General features: G+C 45.1%; 1 protein-coding gene across 1 annotated transcript in view; it reads left to right on the top strand.

Moving 5' to 3' along the window:
* The window catches only part of LOC147663658 (dolichyl pyrophosphate Glc1Man9GlcNAc2 alpha-1,3-glucosyltransferase-like), a 127621-nt gene that overhangs the window by 42592 nt on the left and 65779 nt on the right, over window positions 1-19250 (top strand). The window contains exon 3 of the mRNA XM_086950287.1: window positions 12231-12424. Coding sequence (XP_086806413.1) covers window positions 12231-12424 — 194 coding nt within the window. The remainder of the gene's footprint in view (window positions 1-12230; window positions 12425-19250) is intronic.

The following is a 19250-nucleotide window of genomic DNA, read 5'->3' as shown; positions in this document are numbered from 1 at the left end:
GTTATTTTCATAAAAAGTGGTGTTTCTATATTTGTTGGTATATGTTGCAAGCTTATATTCTAAATGTATGTTGGAATACCTCATCTGTATGCCGCCCGACCCTTGGGTTGTGGGCTGAACGGCTGTGTATGATTCTTCGTGACAGGCCCACTCCTGCTGATGATGCTTGCTCGTATACTGATACACTTGAAAGTATATTTGTATTCACCGCAATAAATAAAATAAAAAAAATAAAAAACCAATACCTTATGTGAAATGCAGAGAACCTTAAACTGTACTCTCTGCTGAATGGGTAGCCAATGAAGGGCAGCCAGAGCAGCCCCTGCTGACTGTCGGCTGGGAATGTTCAAGAGTTGTCGTGCCGCACTATTCAGAACAATTTGCAATTTCTTAACCGTGGCATATGGTGCTCCTAGGTATAGGGCATTGGTGTAGTCGAGCATGGAAAGAAATAGGGACTGGACCACCACTTTCCTTGGAGAGAAAGGGAGGAGAGGAATGATTTTCCGAGTCATCCTCATCAGACCAAAGCAGCGACCAGGAACCTTCCTTGCTTGCTTCCCAAAATCAAGGTTACGATCCAACCAAACCCCCAAACTCTTAATATAGTCTTTGGGGGATGGGGAAAGGCCAAAGCAACATGGCCAAGATGGTATTCTGTTGGGTACAGAGGGTTTACCCAGAAACATCAGCTCAGTTTTAGATCCATTCAACTTCAAGAATGAGCTCTCCATCCATGCTGAGACCTCTCCAAGGCACATGACCAACACGGGGCATTGTTGTTGAGATGATTAAAAGAGACAATCAGCTGCGTATCATCGGCATATGTAATGATTAGGATGCCGAAAGGCTCCACTACACCTGCCAAGGGGCTCATGTACACATTAAAAAACGTGGGGAACATGGAAGATCCCTGAGGGACTCCACATTGGAGTGGGAGAGGGTCAGAGATGCAGTCTTCATGAAACACTTGGAATGACCGGTCATCCGGAAAGGAGTGGATTCATTTAAGGGCCAAATTAGTCTCTCCTACATCTTTAAGCCTCTGGATGAGCAGCTGATGATTGACTGTATCGAAGGCTGTGCTAAGATCTAATAGCACAATGGCAGCGCAGCCCCCGTTATCTAAGATTGTCCTGGTTTCCTAAACCACGGCTAAGAGGGCAATTTCTGTGCCCTGTTGGGGTCTGAACCCAGTTTGAGACAGGTGAAGACAGTTATTGTTTTCCAAAAAACACGGCAGAGCACTATTCACATTATGCAATAATGAAATGGACCATAGTTCCCTAGCATCTCAGGGTCCAGGTTCGGCTTTTTCAGCAAAAATTTAACCATTGCTTGCTTCCAAAGGGAAGGGTCTATGCCTGTCCGAAATGTGGCATTAATCATATCAAAAAATAACAGTGGAAACTGTGTCAAAAATTCGATTTAAAATGAGAGGGGGAACTATATCCCTGGGGGAACCTGACTTCAACTGGCCAAGAATACCTTGTAAGGTGGATTGATCCAGGAGAGGAAATTCAGCTAGAATACAGTTATCAATGCCCTCTTTGTTGTTGGTTAAGGGAACATTGATTAAGGCTGTGGCCTGGTGAAAGGAGGTATAAATATCTTGAATTTTATCGAAGAAAAAACTGGCTTGTTGGTTGCCACAAGGTGACATATCATCGCAAATAGTAGGTAGGGGAGGGGGTTTAATAAGAGATTTCCCTATGAGAAATATTTTGCAAGAAGAATTGGGGGCTCAAAGTATTTGTTTGTTGTATTAAAAGGACTGTGCACACGTAATTTCTTCCTTATACCTTTTAATGTCCTCCCTATAAATATTCTTATTAGTAGTGGAGTAATCTTTTCTCCATTTTCTTTCTGACCGTTTACAACCCTGCTTTTGTTTACGCAGTTTGGGGGTATACCACGGTGTTCGATTTGCTCCACTTATTTTCTTAATTTGTTTCTTTGGGAGAACCATGTCTAAAGAAAACTCATCCATTTTTCAAAGTTGTGACTTGCATTATTCGGAGTGGACTCTGGTGCTGGTCTACTGTCATTGAGTATCGATACCCAACGACCTACTGGAAGTTGTGACCATAAGCGGGACACTTTGGTAGATGTTATCGCTGATCTCCTACTGGCTTGATGGGTCCAAGAAAAAGGAATAAAGAAATGATCTGTCCAAGGCAACAAAATAGGATTTCCAACCTGAAGGTCTGTAGCATTAGTAGAAATAGGGTTGAGTAAGTGACCCTGGGAGTGGGTATGGCCTCTCACTTTCTGGGAGAACTTGAGGGCTTCCATACTATTCAACAGGTCACGTGTAGCTGGTAAAGAATGGTCATCAAAATGCAAGTTAAAAAGTTAGACAGGGGACTTCAACATCACAGGGGCATATCTTCTCATTCAGATATGTCCACATATGTAGTATAGTGCACCCTGCCTTAGGGCTGTAAAGCCTGCTGTAGGAGCGGCTTACCTATACTGCATGCAGTGTCTGCAGGCATTGCACACAGGAGGTGTGCAATGTCGTGTCTTCACTTTTCTCTGCACTATAGCACACAGCCTGCAATGGCAGTCTGTATGTTCGTGCTGAGGGGTCCCTTAGGGTGGCACAATACATGTTTCATCCCTTCTGGACCATCATTAACCTCCTTGCCCTAGGTACCAGGGATACCATTTATTAGGGACTTACCAGGGGTGCTACGTTATTGCTAATTGGGGAAACATACAGTTTTAGGGAAAGAGATCTTGACCTGGGCACCTGGATGACAGGAACCCAGTGCACCTCTGTCAAAATTGCATCAGATACCAGACAAAATGTGAGGGTGACAGTGTCAAAAAGATACACCTTCCTACACCTATACTTTTCTGTAGAGAGATCTCCACCTTCCTAGGTGGCGGATGTTTCCATCTCTGTTGCAGAGGTATCCACCCTAGTGATGAACATGTCCGCCAAGTTGGTGAATGTAACAGTTATAAAGTTACTTTTAGTAACTTTACAGTTATAAATGCATTACAGGAGGCTATACCCCTGTTGGAGAGGATGAAGACATGTAAGTCTACATCTATGTGTAAAAATCCCCTTGGAAATGTTTAATAGCAAAAAAGTGGAGAGTTCAACCCAGATGTAGGAGTAAGTACACATGAGTGATTATTCATGTGTATGTTACCTTTGTGAATCAGCCTCAATTTGTGGAAGTGTGCGATAAAATAAAAAACCACTGTCTGAAATCACTGTATTTTTATGACCTTATATGGGTGAAGATGTACAAATATTGGAAATTCATAACATATTGCAAGAATACTCCTAGAAACTTGCATCAGTAACTGGTTTCCAGGCGAATGTCTTTGTGAATTCCATATTTCAACCATATACTGGACATTCCTTTCTCATGTATATTGATACCTATTGTGCCGCTGTGTGCGAAGAAATGCCATTGCATTTACAATTGTATGCTTTTTTCCCATTTTGTTTCCTCACTTGAGTAAATAATTTTCTCTCTGATGAAACCCCATTTCATAGATCTCTACCAGTTTTGTGGATTTGCCTCCCCTTTCCCTCCTTGGAAAGAGATTTACCCTTGCCCTTGATGGTAGTAAACGCCATTTATATTGTTTTCTTACAGGTACAACACGTCACATTAAATTGATACAAAGCCTCAAGTGAGGTAGAGACCATTAGGATTACAGTAGCAATAGCAGGCATCATCGCAGACATAGGCCTAGCATCGTTCTCACAATACCTCGACACTGCAGGTCCCCTCCCACTGCCCCAAACCACTTGCCCCATATTTTAGCATGCTTAGCCGTGCATTCCTGTGCCTCATAGATTTGTTTCTCTTGCTGGGTACACCAGTCTACCCCACGTCTCCCCTGTGCCAACATTGGGAGTCTAGAGGCTTTCCAGTGAGCTGCAATATTTTGATTGGCCACTAGTAGTGCTGTCCTCAACATCACCCGACTGCGCAGGTCCCACCTACACCCTTAAGTACCCCCAAAAGAATTAAGAGCGGGGAGAGGGCTGTTGTAAGGCTCAGGACATTGGAGAGCTTGGATATCACCCTTTCCCACTAATGTGTGATTGCAGGACAAGACCATGTCATATGGTAAAAATCAGCAGGAATGTGGTAGCAGCAAAAGCACAAAAACAACCATGCCTTATGAAGACTGTCCGGTGAGAGGTATGCATTATGCAGTTATGTTTGCACTAGACGCAGTCGTGCCGGGATGGTGAGTATCTTGGGAGCCATCAACGCATCACACTAGTTGGAGTCATCCAGCGGACCTAGCCATCCCTCCGAATATGTCTTGAGTGCCATAAACGTGTCTGGGGAATTTATGATTAGGGTGTGGTAGATTTAAGACACTCCTCCCCTACCCAGCGTCACCATCATGATCTTCACCTCCATTGGATTGAACTCTGGGAGCGGAGTGTCTGTAGAAATATATACTTGCAATCCATGTCGTAATTGTAAGTAGTTGTGAAAATTGTTTTTCAGCCAAGGAGCAAATCTGTTGGAGCTCCTGAAAGGAGGACTTGTGGGTGCCCTTCCAGACGTCTCCCAATAACGTAATGCCAGTGGTGTCCCTCCTGCCAAACCCCCTCCAATGAAGCAGGCTCTCTAAAGTATGTGCCGTGCCGCAAGGGGGTTTGCTGTGTCAATTGGGACCACGCCCAGTGTGTCTTTGGGCCACCCTCCATCCAATAAATTTGAGTTACTGTGGGTATTGAGATGGGAATAGTTGCGCAATACAGCATTGTCATTATTTGGGGGAAACCCAGTGTACGAAGTTCCAATTTAAAAGCAGGGTCAGACCAACCATGGGTGAGTCAGTCATTTATAGTCAGGAGTTTGGACGCTTGGTGGTATAAGTAGAGATTGGACATATCTAAGCCACCGTCATAAGTAGCATCCTGGCAGGTGCCAAACGGGGTCTCGAATTGTGCCAGATAAATGCTCTGCCACAGATTCCATCTCCCGAAACCAGTGGCGAGAGATTGTGTGGCGGAAGTTCTGAAGGAGATAAAGGAATTGTGGCAAAACTATCATTTTGTAGAAGGCTGTTATTCCCATGACATTCAACGGGAGCGTTTGCCACTTTTTAAGATCATCCTTAACCTTACAAGTAAGGGACGTACTATTAAGGGACCACATCAGTGTATTCCCCAATGGACACCTAAGTAACTGAAATTCAGACAGCGTCTAGGGATAGTCAATTGTCAGTCCACCCAATCCCGTGAGGGACTCGATGGAACCAACACTGATTTAGCAGGGTTGACCTTCAGTCCTGACGTCTCAGTAAAAAGACTCAAAATCTGAAGGCATCGTGGGCTGCTGGCGGCCAGGTTGCCAGATAGAGGTGAACATCGTCCCCATAGAGTGGTATGCGGTTTTCATGCCCAGGCATCCATTCCCACCTGTGCATCTGCACGTCACAACATATGAGCCTTGCTGGAAGTTCTGTGGCTAACACAAAGAGGAGAGGGGGGCAGCCCTGGCGGGGTACCACACCTTATAAGAAACTTGCCCGATACCTCACCATTGATTTGCACTCTGGCTGTCGAGTTCGAGTAAATAACTTGTACAAGACAATTGGATCTGGATCTGAAACCTGCCCTTTCCAAGAGAGCTGCCAGGTATCCCCAGTCAAAGGTATTGAAGGCTTTTTTAGAGTCAAGCAATAACCACGCCAAGCGAGTGGACAGGAGATGGGGGTGTGCTAGCGCCAACTGAAGGCGTCTCAGGCAATGTCTCGTGCTCTTGACGGGCATAAAGCCACATTGGTCTGGATGAATTAAGGACCACAAACACCATGCAAACGGGTGCTAGAATAGTCCTAAAGATCTTTACCTCACAATTTATAAGAGATTTGGGGCGAAAGTCAACATAGGAGGTAGACAGAGGAAGTGCTTTAGGTCTAACAACAATTGTGGCGTGGTCAGTTTCTCTGGGGAAGGAGCCCACCTATGCCGCCTCCCTGTAGAGGCTCAAGAAATGGGGACAACCATTTTGGAATTTGACAAAGAATTCTAAAAGGGTATCCATCATGGTTAGGCGTTTTACCAATTGCCATCGTCGAGAGAGCCTCTGACATTTCTTTGGCCATAGTAGACTTTTCAAGTCCACTGCACTCTGCGCCCAAAAGACAGGGCCGCGGCACTTCAACCAAAAGAGGAGCAGCCATCTCCTTCGCAGGGTGTGGGGATACCACATAGAGCGATGTATAGTAGTCAGCAAAAGCTCGAACTATGGTTGGGGAGGTGCAATAGGTCTGGCTGTGGCCATCAACAGTCCCCGGGATGACCCTACTAGCCAAAGGCCGGGAAGCCAACCAGTACAGTAATTTCCCATTCTTGTCTCCTCACTCGTACACCAGTGCCATGGATGCACGCCAGATTTGCTTCGCTACCTCCAGGGAGAGGAGGTTAACCTCCTCCCGAATTAGCGCCAGTTGCGTTGTTGCGTCACTGTGTGATGCAGAGGAGAGTTGTGAATCTAAATGAAGGGCCCAAGACTCTAAAAGTATGGCATGGTGTTCCCTTGCCCTTTCTCTTTTTTTGAAACTTTTTATTGAAGTTATATGCAATCGCTTAAATCAGAAACAAACAGAGAAAAATCTCACAGCAGTACACTATTCATTCCTTTCAAAATAACAAAGTATACAAAAAATTACTCAAAATACAGTCCCCATATCTGTTCGAACTTTTTTATCCCCCCAACTCGTTTTGCATACATTTGTTCGCATTTCCTGACCCTTTTCATTTTCTCAAACCATTCCTGAAACACCGGGACTTGTGGTGTACGCCAATTCTGTAATTACAGTGATCGAGCAACAGCCATTGCAATATAAACCAATTTTGCCAAAAAAACTAAAAGATTACAATCAGGATCGACGCCAAACAATAGTATTTTTACATTGCGTGGAATTGAAATCGCATAATAAGTTTTGAAGAAAGCGAATATTTCATCCCATAAAGACTTAATTTTTGGGCAGTAAGCCATAATGTGAGACCAATTTGCTAGATCGCAATAAGAGCATATAAAGCAATTAGCAGACACATTGTCATACATTTTAGCAATAATTGCAGGAGTGCGATACAATAGCCATTTGCTAAAAAATAACATTCTTCGCCAATTGGCACCACGTAATAAACCAAAATTTAAATGATTAATAGTTTTCCATATATCGGAAGATAACACTAAATTTTCCTGTGTATGCCATTTGCGTATAGCTTTAGAGCACAACTCTTCCTCCCGATTTTGCGTCCAAACAATGTTTCCATACCCCAGGTTTCTTTATAACGCTATTCACAAAGAGGTCTTCTGCCAACGGAGAAGAGATACTAATATTCCTGGGGTCAAGTTGTGAGAGAGTAATGTAAAACAGAATATAGGACCCTATTAGCAAAAAGTTACCAGAAATCAAATGAGTCAAATCATTGATAGCTAACCAGGATCCATTCCCCATAAAATCGGCTAACGTTTTAAACCCTGCACGACCCCAGTTTACAATAACTACGGGTTCAATCTTGATCCTTAAAAAAGCTAAATACCAATTAAGGGAGTTGTTAGGTTGAGAAGCCGGAGGGAATATCTCTTAAGCATGGCATCTCGTCGTTTGAAAAACCAATTTAGGGTCTTGTATCGAGCAAATTTTGGGAGATTTCAGCACAAGAAGTGGGGATGGGATCTGAACTTCTAAGCATATTAAATAAAAAAAAATTATAAATAAATCCACACCTGGGATTGTATTTTTAAATCTATCTAAGTACTGTGCAAAGTATGCTCAATAATAATCTTTTGAATTTGGTAATGAGAGGCCGCCATGTTCAGTTTTTGCGTATAAAGTCCGTATGTCAATTCTAGGCGGGTTTTTTTTTGCCCAGACGAATGCGGAAAACATAGATTCTATCGTAGAGAAAAAAGAACCAGGCAAAAAAACTGGGATAGTGGAAAATAAAAAGTTAAAAAGAGAAAGTATTGACATTTTGATCAGAGCAATTGGTCCGAGAATAGATACGGGTAATGAATCCCAGCATGCAAACATTAAGCGGACCTTCCGAAGCAAAGGGACAAAATTAAGTATATATAAATCCTGAACTATAGGAGAAAATAGAATCCCCAAATATCTTTTGGGTTTTGAATAATACAGCCATACAGATCTGGATGTAGTACTGGGTCTGCTCCGCCACAAACCAACATTTCTGTCTTTTTTTTATTAATTCGGTACCCCCCTAAAGCCTCGAATTCTTCAAAAATCGGAAGAACATTTGTCTGTGATGAAAGATCCGGTTTAATTAATAGCATAATGTTGTCTGCGTATAACTTTATCTTGGCCATAGAGAGAACCGGAGGAACAATATGTGCACAATTCCGAATAGCTACAGCAAGTGGTTCAATAAAAAAAGCAAAAAGAATCGGGGACAGGGGGCAACCTTGCCTAGTTCCCCGCTCAACTGAGATTGAACCTACTAAGGATTTATTCATAATTATATTAGCAGTGGCACCAGTGTACAAATTCTGTATTAACTTAATAATTTTGTTGTGGGATTGCAAAATTTTTCAAAATAATAAAAAGTGTGTCCCAAACCACTAAATCAAAAGCTTTTTCAGCGTCTAATAATAGAACTAAGGCCTGTAACCCCTGTGAGTCGAAGTAATCTAGTGCCTCAGTCAAAACATGTGTGTTTGTTAATGGTTGCCTTCCTATAATGAACCCATTTTGATCGGGGGAATCAAATCAGCTGTACTTTTATTAAAACGAAGTGACAATAATTTGGTGACAATTTTATAATCTGAGTTTAGTAACGTGATCGGTCTGTATGAGTTAGGATCCTTGGATTCTTTCCCCTTTTTCAAGAAGCTAACAACCGTGCCTTCGTTGAAAGATTCGGGAACTTGCCCACCATCAATCAATGAATTTAGTAATAACAAAAACAGATCACTAAAGGAACTAAAAAGGCCTTAAAAAACTCAGAAGGAAGGCCATCAGGGCCGCGGGCCTTACCCAATGTAAGATCTTTTACAACTAATTCCAATTCCTCCTTAGAGAATGGACTTTGCATGGATAATTGATCCTCTAAAGATAGACTGGGAAGTACATGACTCCTCAGAAAATCAGACAACTTTTGATGATCGATGGAATGATGTCTGCTGTAGATTTTTTCGTAATGGGAAAGCATTATTAAACTTATTTCCGCCTGAACAGATGTTTCAGTATGAGTAACTGGGTCTTTTAACAAATTAATCATATTCTTCGCTGCTTGTTCTTTCGCCTGCCAGGCTAAAAATGTCCCCGTAAAGTTACTTTCTTCGTAGACTTTTTGAGATTGTCTACCAAAAGCCTCTTCGCTCTGTAAATAGTAATGGGTACTAAGTTCCCGCTTGGCTGCACTAAGTTGTCTCTGAACAATACTAGTTGGATTGAGCAATCGTTGTGTTGTTAGGTCCTGAACTTTTTGTATTAGAGAGTTTCTAATATTTTTCACGAAGGACCATTCAGCCGCATCTTTACTAATGACTATATCCCTTATGAAAGCCTTTAGGGAGTCCCAAATAATATGTATAGGAGCAGTGCCTATGTTTCGGGCAATATAGTCGGTAATCTCTAATTTTAAGACAGAAAAAAAAAAAGAATTTTATGTCTCCTGTAAATATGCTGTGTTAAAGACCCATCGTTTTGGAATTTTACTATTGTCCCCAACAATAAAATTGATAGCCACCATCGCATGGTCTATAGAAGACAATCCTCAGATTTATGACACTATGTTTCAGTCTCTGTTATTGGTAGGGGGGGATATTGTCATAGGTGGCGATTTTAACATACTGATGAATCCCAAGTTAGATTCCACCTCATCCCCTAAGAGACAGCCTAAACCTAAATCCTTCAAGACCATGTTAAATTATATATCCACATTCGATCTATGTGATCCATGGCGCCTGATAAACCCACGGAAAGCTGATTTTACTTGTTGGTCGGGTAGGTTTAAATCATCCTCCCGTATTGATTTTTTTTTGGCCTCTAGACAGCTTAATTCTTTGTCTCAGAAAAGTTGCCATAATGGCTTCTCAGTCCCTTGCCCTTTCTCTCCGTCTAAGGATACCCTTCGTGAGTCCACCTACAGTTGTCTTGCATGCTGCCCAGATGACGCCCGATGAGCGCACTGACCTGACGTTCTCCGGAAGTAACGTGTGATCTCTTGTCCCACCATGTCTCGATAAGAGCTGTCCTGGAGGTGCCAGGCATTGAGACGCCACATAGTGTGGCGGGCACCACCAGTCTCACCAACGTGGAGTAGAATCTGGGCATAGTCCGAGATCCCACGTTGGAGTATCCAAACATTAGACACCAACAGTGCATCTGCAGCTGTCATTAATAGCAAGTCAATGCAAGCATGTGTATGGTAGGTGGCAGATGTATGAGTGTTTTGGCATGGTCTTGAATTCCAGATCCTCCACATGTCACACACGCCCAGCCCACCTCCATTTCTGTAGCACCCTGGCCCTAGCTGCTACGAGTGTCGGAAACCTGGCCAGTGGAGTTTATGGAGAGGTTTGGAACCACGTTAAAGTGGCCCTCAATAAGTGTCTGTCCCTGTGGGAGTCGCGACACCAGCTCAAGTGTTTTCAGGAAAGTCTCCAATGCATAATACATACAAGATTGAGTGGACGGCCCTCCCCTAAGCCAGTTGCAGCATTGTACGGACCTACAGAGTCGACCCACTATTGGGACACTACCATGGGGAAGGTACGGCGCAAGAGGATTTCCACATCTCCGGAGCCCCGGTGAACCCAGCATAGTACACTCTGTCATAGCCCATTATAGCTAGAAACTGACACTTCATACCTATGAGATGAATCTCCTGCTGCATCAGGATGGAGGGAAGGAAGCACTGGGCATAATACAGCACCTCAGAACGCTTGCTTTTATCTAGGAGACCATTGACATTGCAGTACAGGACATTGTAGGAATTTATGGTTGGGCATTTGATGTCAGTAGAAGCAGTAACAAGAGGCCATAAGGGATAAGTGAGGCCTGCTTGGGAATACGTGAAGGAAAAGGGTCTCGTGCCAATTATGCAGAGCCAAGTGAATGTGACCACCTAAGGAAAAAAAGGCATAAACAATGACCAAACTAAAAACCAATATCTTGCATGTATCGTAGGATGAAACCTACCTCCCCCTGAAGCATTTGCCACCCTACAACTATTACCCTAACTCAAACTCGGGTGTCTTGGATAGGTATGGAGTGGCAGACCCCTCAAGTATATAGGATCAATTCAGCACAGTGCCTGAGACCATACAGCCAGTCATGAACTAGGTAAAGAGAGGTTAAAGAATGGTTGTATGTTAACATCCCAAGTCTTGTCAGTCATATTGCATTTAGATTAATCAATTATTATTTTTAATGAAGTAGATATCAGGGAAAACACATTGCAAAATTAATGTTTATTTTCTATCTGTACTGTTGTAAAAATGGAATAAAAACTCTTCTAGTAGTATACTAGGCGCTTTTTGTACTATTATTTAATTTGAAGAAAAGTAGTCACACATTGCTCATTGACAGTTGCATTTGCGATTCCCTGCTATTGGCCTTAGTCACTGGGAAGGTGGCATGTAAGGTTAATGTCGCTTTTTTCCATGAAGGAAATGGGACTTTTTTTGAAACAAAAAGTTTCATTGAGAGTTGACTTTACCTGAAGCGTTTTTCAAGATTCAGAATGGGGAAGAGGTTGCGAATCAGTTCCCACTCCATCTTGGGTGTCAGTAACTTTTCATTATTTTGTGACTTAGGTTATCGTTGCAAAACATTGATGTACAGGGTCAGAATCGCTATTTGATAAGGACACCCAAAACACGCCCCTTCCAAATAGAGAGTCTGAAACCATTTCTAAGCCAGTTTAGTGTTCCAAAAAACGTTTTCCAAATCACTGAGTGAGTTTAGCTGAAAAGGGATATCAGTGCTTGCAAACCATTTCTTTTACAGATTCTGTTGGTTTGTGAATGCTAAAGCCCTTCATACTTGAAGCCCCTATGCTTTTATCTGTCCTGGTAGTGGGCATGATAGTGGTTTTCTTCTCCAGAAGTGCACATCTCCTAACAGCGGTGTTCATCAAGCTCAGGTTTGATTACCAGTTTCCTTTCTGATCAAAGCTCACAGTATGTCTCACAGTGCAAGTCTTCAAACATTCCCAACATTGGAGCTCACTCATGCTTTGTCTCCTTCTCTGTCAGGCGACTTCCGAGTGGACGTTGGATTACCCTCCATTCTTTGCCTGGTTTGAATATGCCCTTTCACACCTGGCAAAATACTTTGATAAGGAGATGTTGGCGGTGAAGAACCTGAACTATGCGAGTACTGAAACCATTCTCTTCCAGCGATTGTCTGTCATCATTACTGATATCCTCTTCATATATGCAGTCAGTGAGTAAGTACCTGAGCATCCATCCTGTTCTGTTTCTACGCTTTAGCAATGGTTACTGATTGTTTTACAGATTAATAATGGCAGACAATGCATATGTAAATTAATATTTTCCTTTTAAATCTGAATTAATATATTTGAACTATTCTGGGCTTCAGACACCCACTATTTTAAGTGCTGATGCTCTTAAGCTGAAAAAACCTTGGTTTCCAAATTGTTATAATCCAGGAGCGAATGGAGTGCCACTTACACGTCTTGCTCCCTTCTAGGCATTGATGAGTATTGTTTGTTTTTGTTTGAACTAAGCAAGCTAGGAAGAAAAAAAACTCTAGTTTACAAGCATTTATTCAGAAGTGTCACATTGTGACTGCCAGTGAAGTATTTACACACATAAATAACAAAGAATATCATGTTCTTTATTGGCCAAGTGCCTATCCTCTATAATCAGCAGATCGTGGTAAATCGATGATTAATGTCCTGTCGTGCTGTGAATTAACGACCGCCAAAAGGTAGAAACATCAGGCACTGTGTTTTCCCAAAAGGCAACCGGTTACATTAAAATGTAATCTTGCGGTGTTCCTGGCAGTATGCGAAGTGGTGTGGTCTATGGGTATTTTACCTGAAAACTGGAATGGATCTTTATATGTTCTGGAGTATAAAAAGGCACGGTTGCTGAATAGACCATTGTCCATGTTGAGCCCACTTGGCGTGAATCTCACCCGAATAGTATTGACTGCATTCCAAGACCGAGCAGAAAAAGATGAGATTCTTTTTCTAAAAATCTATCTATCTATTCTAAAATCTTGAATTATTTTATATTAGCAAGTGAAACATGTTTGCTTCTCAAGAACAAGCCACCAATAATGCATGGGTACATGCAGCCTGAATTGGTGTTCCTTACTGTTTTCCACCCACTCTAGTACACACTGGAAGAACTGGGGGTTTGGTGCGACCTTCTGAGGGGCATTCAGTTGTTGTACCATAGGATTTGGGCGAAAGTACCACCAAGGGAGTTGAACACAGATCCGTCATTGCCTGACGTTAACTCAATCTATCTACTGCTCACCGTCACACTAATAGATTCCCGCGTAAAAAGCATTTTAAACAAATGTCTGTATTCTATTATGCAAATGGCATGCTAACAATAAGGTATGACTCCCTGACATTGCAGAACCTTCTGGATCTGGTTAGAAGATTATTGTTACTTGCCTACAAGTTGTTTCACAGGTGGACCATACCTCAGCTGGGCCGGTTAACAATGGTCTTTAACATTTTTACCTAGACCGTGGTTATTCTGGCCATATTTCCATCCTTTCTGATCGTGATTTGGAGTGTTCCTCTCAAGCCGTATATTTGTATTAAAAATGCGAATGTTGCCTAAATTCTGAAATGTGAAGTGCTTTGCTAGCTGAGACCCAGGCCTATATATTTTGAGAGAAAATTTGAATACATTGCATGGCACATTGTTCAGCTTCATTCTCTAAGGGTGGGCTTCCACATTCTTGCTAGGCTTTATTTTAAAAGGTTGTTGATTTCTTAATAAGGACCTTTGGTTGTGCACTGAGGAAGAATGAGTGAGAAGTTTTTCATTATTGAATATTATGTCTTGGGTTTACAGCTGTTAAATTCAAAGAGTGATTGGTTATGTGTGGTCTGTTTTCCAGCTTATGAACGACTTATATCATGTTTCTGTTTTTGTATTGTTTCAATTTTATACAAAAATATAATATGTAGTTTAAAAAAATAAGGTCACTGTGTTGGACCGCTAAAGTCAGGCCTATTGTTTCCAGAACATAATCATATATTTAGAGTGGGCTTCAGAGCCCGAGTTCGCACTGGCAAAGTTATTTCCAACTCGTATATTATAGGACAGGGAACTAGGCAAAGTTGCCCTTCTTGCTCCATTATTGTTGCCATTGCAGTCGAGTCACTAGCTGGCAACAGGCGCTCAGTTATGTAGATGTGGACTTAACCAGGGCGGTATCACTTCCAGAGCAAATTTGGAGCTCTTTAGGCCTCTGCATTGATTGGCAGTAAATTCAACTATTCCCTCTCTGCAGAAACTAGCCCCAACCCCGAGATCTGAGAGGCAACACCTGTGAGGGTGGACTTCTGCCAGTCCCTGCCTCTTTCTGTGGTGAGTCAGTAGCAAAAATGGTGGCACTCCCTCAAAGGTTATACATTTATCCCACTCCGCTGGTCATTATTCCCCCCAGAATGTTAAGAGAATTGGATTCCCTAATAACTGAGCTAACTTGGACTGGTAGACATAGAGTGGTAATATTCAAACTGCACTGACCAACGACTGAGGGGGGCTGGCAGCACCAGACTTTGAGGCCTACTATCTTGCTGCGGTGCTCATGTGGTTCTATTATTGGATTTACTCGCGGGTGAACCCTGGCAGAGATGCTCCCGGTAGCATCCTGAGCCTCCAAATCTTGTTTCACGTCCGCCTGGACACCCACTTAAGGGAGAGCTCATGGATTTGTGAGTTGTCCGGCGGTGCTGGCAGAGCTGCCTGCAACGTACCCGGGCCCGCTTCCCTTACTCACCAGACCTTTCACTGCGAGGGTTGGAGAAGGAGGAGGGGCACTGCAGGGGCTAGCGGAATGGTCTTCGAACGGAGTAACACGTGTAGGAGACCTCTATAGGGACGGGGTGCTACTAGCATTTGATTACTTTTAGGAAACCTTTAAAATCCCACAGGGACAGTTCTTGTTGCACCAGGCAGTGGTGGCAATGCTGTGGGACCACTGAAAAATAGGCACAGCTGCCCCCCCCCCCCCCCCCCCCCCCAGCTCACCAATGTTGTCGGATTCTCTGCACTGCGAGCGGCAGGCCCAAGGCAGTTACATGTCTGCAGGCTGATATTCTTGCTCCATTAGTAGAATTACGCCAGAAATGGGAGGAGGACCTTGCAATCCCAATCACTGAGGCAAAATGGGCCACAATACTCGCTAACACATACAAAGTCTCAAGAAACGCCAGATTTAAGTTAATACATTTTTACTTCTTGCATAGAGCGTACTTCATCCCTGGTAAAAGCCTTAGGACCTTTGGGGCCACTGAAGCATCTTTTCCCCCAGATGTGGAGAACATAGGACAGAAATGCTTCATAGTATGAGGCCCAGCCCCTCCCTACTTGATATTTTGGAAAGGAGCTGTTAGACCTGGCATTTCTTGGCGTGTTTACCCCTGACTTTTTGCCTCTACCTCATCCATTTTTGGTGCTGTATTGGATTTCATTTTGCTGGCTTAGATGCTTTGGGCACTTTGCCACTGCTGAACAGTGTCAAAGTGCAAGTGCTCCCTGTATAACGTGTGAAGGTAATTGGTTGTCCATAATTGGTATGTTTGTCTTACTAGTAAAGTCCCTAGTAAAGTGCACTATGTGTGCCAGGGCTGGTAATGCAAATGCTACTAATGAGCCTGCAGCACTAATTATGCCACTCACACAAGTAGCCCTAAAAAGAGATCTTAGGCCTGCCACTGCAGTGCCTGCGCGCAGTTGTTATCTGCCTTGTTGCCCTGAGAAGTGCACCCACTTACCAGGTCTTACCTTCCCTTTTTATGCACATCAGACACCCCTATGGTAGGCCCAAGGTACCCCCCTGGGCAGGGTGGCGTGTATGTGAAAGGTAGGACATGTACTGAGGTGTGTACCATGTCCTCCTGACAGTGAAATAATGCCAAATTCGTTATTCACTGTTGCAAGGCCATCTTGCACATAGGACAGAATGGGGAATGCTGTGCCACATGTTTCCAACATATCTTCCCATAGGCATAAGATGGAGTTTAGTGTGCCTGAACTCAGAATTTAATAACACATCTTTTTTTGAAGATGGTTTTTGAATTGTGTGCTTAGAAACCACGTTTTTAGAAGTGGCTGGTTTCTTATCTTAAACCATCCTGTGTTCCTCTGCCTGTGTATTGGCCATCTGGGTTTGGATGTGACAGGGTCTGGGGAGTGTCCTGACCTTGGAGAGGGGTAGGTGAGACTGCATTTGATGTGAGGGGGTAGGAGTAGCCCCCCTGGTTGTGAAGAGGGCTGTGCTGCTGCCACAAAAGGATGGCTCCACCTCCTGCTGAGCGTCTGGGGCCCAGACCTGCACTATCAAAGGAAGAGGGTGTGCACTGGCAGGAAGACACCCAGGTCTGGTTTGGATTGGGGCCAGAGCCCCCTGATCACAAAGACTTCAAAGGCATTTAGGGGTATAAGTTTGAGAGCTGAAACCCCTGAACTCAAGACTGAATGAAAACGGATTGAACCTACTTCGTGCTCAAGAGGAACCTCTGCCAAAGAAGAACAGCTGAAGAGAATGAAGAGAAGGACTGCCTTTGCTGTGTGTTCTGGGGCTGGTCTGCAGTTTTCTGGTTTGACTAAGCAGAGGACAAGGGACTTTGCTGTGTGCTGCGTCTCCCTGCTTGTGAGGACTTTGCTGTGTCCTGAAGTAGCGTGTCTCCAAGGGCCCGAGGACAGCTGGTTCCCTGTTGTGAAAACTAAGGAACATATAAGTTTCCAACCGTGTCTCAGCGGCGCTTGGTGTGTGGTGCTTTTGCACGCCTGGGACTGCCATGTGGTCCGTGGTACTGTATACGAGGTGCCCCATTTTTTTTTTTTTTTTTAATATTTTTATTGCAGAGTTATAAACAGCAGGAAAAAAGTAAACAGCCAGTGCACTTGTGGGCCCCCCCCGTCCAATAACAGTTCACAGTTGTACACAGCCATTCAGCCCGCATCCCGGAGGCCGGGCGGCATATCAGATCGCTCTAGAGGAGCACAACACAGTGTACGTCCCATTGGGACCCTGGCGTAAGGTCGTTTTACGTATCTGCTTTTACCCCCCCACCCGCAACAACATTCCCGTCAGCCATCCCCGTGGTACCAACGTAATTGCCCCCGTCGGGGCCTGCTCTAGGCTATTCGGGCCTTCGTGCCAGGCCGTCCCACCCAATCAGTCCGCCCGCTACTCAATACCCCCTGTCCCAGTGGGTCGAGGCCTCCAACAGCAGCCCTCCAATGGCTTCTGGTCCCCCCCAGACCCCCTACAACTAACCCCCCAACGCCCCCCCCCCTGGCAACTGCTAAGGTGTGTACTTCGCTCTACCGAACTGGATGGTTCCATTACAGTGCGTAATGACATACTTCTGTGTTCGCCCCGCGGTGTCCAGCGGCTTAGTCCTCGCCGTCCTCATCCTCAACCAAAGCATCACGCAGAGCCTGTACCACTAACTCCCATGCACGCGCCGCATCCAGAGCCCTCTCATTCCCCAACTTCACTGCTTGCTTCATCCGGAGCACGCTCTCGCAGTCAGACCATCGCAGCAACTCACTCTTCCATCTACGCAATGAGGGACCCCCCCTGGCCTTCCAGTGCCACAATATTTCCCTTTGAGCCAATATCAGACCCAGATCTATGAATTTACTGGTCACCTTGGTGTGCTTAGTATGCGGGAACCAGAGCAATAGACACGTCGCCATGTCGAATTCTACCTCCCTGTCAGTCACTTCATTCAGGAGTTCCCCCACCTCCGCCCAATAAGTTCCTAGTTGTGGACACCCCCAAAACAAGTGGTCCATGTCCGCCCCTAGGGACGAGCACCGGGGGCAACAGGCATCCGGCACCCGAAAGTGCCGCTGTAGTTTCTCTGGAGTTAGATAGGCCCTATGGAGCACATAAAAATGGACCTGCTGAAAGCGCGCGTTCCTGGTGCCCTTCCACGTGCGTCGCAGGATATGGCCCCATGCCGTGTCCGGTATGGGCCGGCCAACGCTCCCCTCCCATTTAGCTTTGAGCCCATGGAGTGGTTCCAGCCCGTCGTTCAGCATCCTATTATGGAGGCACGTCACAGCTTTGAATGTACCAGCCGCCATCACCACATATTGGCATGCCATAGTCGTCGCAGGTTCCAGGAGCCCCTCTCTCCAGTGCTTTTGCATGGCAGCCACTACAGCCGCGTGTAGTAGGAAGCCCCCCTCAGGCAGTCCGAACTGGTCCCGGAGCACGTCGAACGGTGCCAGCGCCCCATCTATATACAAGTCACCCACCACCTGCAGCCCCGCGTCCTCCCAATCCAACAACGGGGACCAATCCCCTCCGTGCGGCAAAGCCGTCAACATCCCGATCGGAATCTCCGGGGCATAAGGCCGCGACGCCCTCGCTCTCCGGAGGCTCCTCTGCCAGCACAGCCGGAGCGTCCGCTCCTCCATGGTGAGGGCCCGTAATTCGAGCCGTTGCTGCATAATGATGTACGACAGCACGTGGCGCTGTATCCCCCGACCCCGGTCCTCCTCCGGCCCCCGGAACACCCTGGCTACGTTCTGCGTAAGGACCTGCAACTGCGCCGCTAAATAATACAGCTCCAGGTCGGGCACGGCCATGCCCCCCTCCAGCTTGGGGCGAAGTAGCGTACTCAAGGCTATCCTGCGACGGCCATGCCCCCACAGAAAGCCAATGATCATTGACCGCAGTTCCCTAAACACCCCCTGGGGAATCCAGACAGGTAGCGTTCGGAAACAATAAAGGAAGCGGGGGAGCGCCACCATTTTCAACAATGCTATCCTGCCCAGAACTGTCAGCGGGAGGGTCGACCAGAAAGACAAGCTACCCCGCAGTGACCGGACACAACGGCCAATGTTACCCTCCAAAAGGTCAGTAGCCGAGTGGTAGATGCGGACACCCAAGTAGGTGATGCAAGAGGGTTCCCACGCCACACCCAGGTCGCTGCTAGGGGCTGGCGATCCCGCTCTCAGCGGAAACACGCAGGTCTTCGCCCAATTGACCTTAAGGCCCGACAGTCGGCCGAACTCGGACAGCAGATCCATCGCTCC

Source organism: Lissotriton vulgaris, unplaced genomic scaffold (assembly GCF_964263255.1).
Source record: "Lissotriton vulgaris unplaced genomic scaffold, aLisVul1.2 SCAFFOLD_292, whole genome shotgun sequence".
NCBI lineage: Eukaryota > Metazoa > Chordata > Amphibia > Caudata > Salamandridae > Lissotriton > Lissotriton vulgaris.
Note: the sequence above shows the minus strand (reverse complement) of the source record. Positions and strands in the feature narration are given on the sequence as shown.